The following is a 3,492-nucleotide window of genomic DNA, read 5'->3' as shown; positions in this document are numbered from 1 at the left end:
AGGCAGTGGGGTCCATGTGGGGCTGGGGGGGGATGTCCATGCGCGGGACGACGACTGCAGGATCAGGGGAGGAAGTGAAGTATTGGGTGTGGAGTCAGTGGGGTCCATGTGGGGTGGGGGGGTGTCCATGTGTGTGGGGGCACTGTAGGATCAGGGGAGGAAGTGGGGTCTGTGTAGAGGGGAGGCAGTGGGGTCCATGTGGGGCTGGGGGGGTGTCCATGCGGGGAGGGGGCACTGCAGGATCAGGGGAGGAAGTGGGGTCTGTGTAGAGGGGAGGCAGTGGGATCCATGTGGGGCTGGGGGGGTGTCCATGCAGGGGGGGACACTGCAGGATCAGGGGAGGAAGTGGAGTATTGGGGTGGAGTCAGTGGGGTCCACGTGGGGCTGGGTGGGTGTCTTGGCGAGGGCTGTGTAACCCCCAGCCAGAGGCACTGGCTGGGTCCCTTCCCCAGGGTAGGTTGGTGCATTTGGGACCAGTCTCGAGGTCACATCCTCCTCCCCCCGCAGGGACACTCCAAGCCCAGTGACCATGCGGCCTGCAGTGTCCATCGCTCTGATCCTCGTGGCTCTGACGGTCCTGGCAGGTAAGAGCCCCGATTCCTCAGGGAAACAGAGCTGGGAGAATGGGGGTCTCAGGGCCTGGGGGAGGAGATTGTGCCTGTGAGAGGGGAGGGAGGGGCCGGGGGAAGGGTGTGGGCCAGGGTGAGAGGGGAGCAGGGAGCATGTCAGACCCGTCTATCCTGTCTCTGCCTCGCCCATGGTGGGCAGGACTGATCGCTGCTGCGTGTTCATGCAGCGCCCGCCACCATGGGACCAACAACTGCCCTAGCAACACCTCAGTAGAGATTATAAATAACTCTGGGGCTCAGGGATGCCTGGGATCTTGTCAGCAATAGCTGGGCTCATTGAAACCGGGGGGGGGGGGGGGGGATGCATTTTGCGCCTGCAGTGTGCCGGGTGTGTGCGCACATGCGTGCAATGTGCCAGGGTGTGCGTGGATGTACAGTGTACTGTGTGTGTGCATGTACACTGTGCCGTGTGTGTGTGTGTGTGTGTGTGTGTGTGTGTGTAAAACCACAAATAGGAGCAGCTCCACATCTGAGGCAAACTACATCTCTGAGCTGCCAGAACCAAACAGTAGCCCTGAGATGTCTGGAAAAAGCGAAAACCTCCACAGGCTGCTACTCAGCAACCGAGCTCCAACCACCCCAGCGTCTGTGTGGAGTCTGGGTGGGCAGGGCTGAGAGAGTGCAATGGGTGGTCTGGCATTTAAAGACGGTCAAGGGTCATTAATCTCAAGTAACACAAAGTCTCACGGGGCTCCAGAGCCAGGTACCAGAAGCAGAGAAGCTAACTGTGAAAAGGGCTGAGAATTCCTGTGACAAGCGTGTTTCAGAGACGGGAGAAACGCCTCCAAGGCACAGAATGACGAGATCAGGGCCCATCATGCTGGGCACGGTACTGACACAGACAAAGAGCTGAGTGTGTACATGCACGTACGCCCCTGGCACATTGCACGCACATGCACACACGGCACATTGTATGTGCACGCCCACAAACACACGCCCTTGCACATTGCACGGGTGTGGTGGGTTGAGTTTGGGCAGTAGGCATTCGTCGTTCTCCCTCTCCCTTTCAGACTCTGCTCAGGCTCAATCCACAGAGCCAACCCTGACCAAAAAGTTGGAGAACTTCCAGAACAAGTTGCAGGCCTTTGCTGACAGCATTGCAGATAAAACCAAAGCCGCCTTCCAAGAACTGCATCACAGCGAGTTCAGCGAAAAGACCCGGTGAGTCACAGGGGCCTCGGGGCGGGGGGGCAGGGCTCCTGCAGAAACCAGTGACACTGAGACTGTCACCTGGAGCGAAGCAGAGGCGGGAACTGTTCCAGGCTTGTCTGGGAGACTGAGGAAGGTGCTGCTGGAGATGCTCTTCCCAAACACTCAGCTCCAGCCAATTGTGCAGTGCCATGACCCCCCTGCTCTGGTGTCACAGGACAGATGACATTGTAAATGATGTTGACATTTAAATTAGCATTGCTGAGCATCAGAGTTAACTCCTCAGTGAGATCCCCCGCAGGCTCTCTGCAGACTCAAGCAGATGTCACTGCATTGGTCACGCTTGGGACAGATCCCCCCTCTCGGAGCTGAGGCAGGGACTGGCGCTCACTCTGTGTGTGCAGCACCTGGCACAACAGGAGCACCTGATCTCAGTCAGGCCGGTGCGGTGCTGGCAGGATGGGAGCTTGATCTTGGTCAGGGTCTGTGCAGCGCTTGGTGGCACTATGGGGCCCCATAGCTAGGTCACTACTGAAATATGAATAATGTATCATGTGAAGCAATCCCATGGGAAGGGCTGTGAAATCCTGCTGGCTGGAAGGCACAGCAGATAAACTAGTGTGATTTAGTTCACAGTTGGGACTGAGCTGGCTTCATTATCCTCACAGCTCCCAGGAGAGGCGGCTACACTAGAAAGGAAACACCCATTCCTTAGCCATGTGTCAAAATCACTGTAATTAACTATAATGACCAGGTGGCGGCTGAGATTTCCCAGCATCTACCAGGCTCTGTCCCCAGAGGGATGCTGGCTCTGTTAGCCGCCCCTAGATGGTAGTGTCTCAAATCAGGGCAGCTTTGCACTGTTCACGAGGGCAAAACTCAGGGCTTCTCAGCCAGCCCCTTTACAAAGCCCCCAGTCATCCCCGTAGTAGCATCTGTGGAGGTGGGGGGTGAGGAGATGCAGGATCCTAACACACTGGCTGATGTTGCCTCTGCCTCCCCTTGTCTTACAGGAACTGGTTCTCTGAGCAATTCCAGAAGATGAAGGAGAAGTTCAATGAGCAGTTTTCCAGGGACTGATCTGACTGAGAGGGGATTTTTTTCTGCAGAGCTCACAGGCAATTCCTGGGGTACTGCTCCCCTTGAAGAGATCATGCTGGGAGGGGAACCCAGGGTTGGCACCCAAGTTCCTGTTTTCTATTGCTTTTGTTGTAGCCATGAATAAATACTGATTGCCTTAGTGCTGGGTTGTATCCAGGGGTTGCTTGGTCGTTCCTGCACAGAACATGCTCATTAGGGAGAGGCCTCAAAATTCTGTCTCAGTCTCACTTTGCTTTTTCCGTCCTGTTATTCTCAGTGCCCCCTCCCGCTTGTCCCATGGATCACCGGAAATCATTCTCTGGTACCTGGTGTTCATGCAGTTCACATGGCCTCTCATGTCAGCTCCCCTGCCCCTTACCTGTCCCTTATCCAAACTGAGCAGGTTTTGCCTTTTCAGTCTCTCCTACCAGCTCAAGCCCAGTGATTTCTGTGCCACTGCTCTGAATTCCCTCCAGTTCGTCACCTCTCTGGGCCTGAGACCAGGATTCTAACTGCAGGGCACAGCAGGGGGTTTGGGACCTTTCCTGCACATCCCTGTCACTGTTACAACCTTGTATCTCATGTGCTGCGTATATAGTTCTGGTCTATATAGCATAGATCCATATAGATGTGT

At 55.7% G+C, this 3,492-nt stretch overlaps 1 protein-coding gene across 1 annotated transcript in view; it reads left to right on the top strand.

Moving 5' to 3' along the window:
- APOC1 (apolipoprotein C1) overlaps positions 1-3,031 on the top strand; it is a 4,018-nt gene extending 987 nt beyond the window's left edge. Inside the window, exons 2-4 of the mRNA XM_026660952.2 lie at positions 508-584; positions 1,640-1,790; positions 2,792-3,031. Coding sequence (XP_026516737.1) covers positions 530-584; positions 1,640-1,790; positions 2,792-2,858 — 273 coding nt within the window. The 5' untranslated portion in view covers positions 508-529 and the 3' untranslated portion in view covers positions 2,859-3,031. The remainder of the gene's footprint in view (positions 1-507; positions 585-1,639; positions 1,791-2,791) is intronic.
- The last annotated feature ends 461 nt before the right edge of the window (positions 3,032-3,492 follow it).

The sequence above is a fragment of the Terrapene carolina genome, unplaced genomic scaffold, assembly GCF_002925995.2.
Source record: "Terrapene carolina triunguis isolate 2854851 unplaced genomic scaffold, T_m_triunguis-2.0 Scaffold898, whole genome shotgun sequence".
NCBI lineage: Eukaryota > Metazoa > Chordata > Testudines > Emydidae > Terrapene > Terrapene triunguis.
This window is presented reverse-complemented; position numbering and strand designations above follow the sequence as displayed.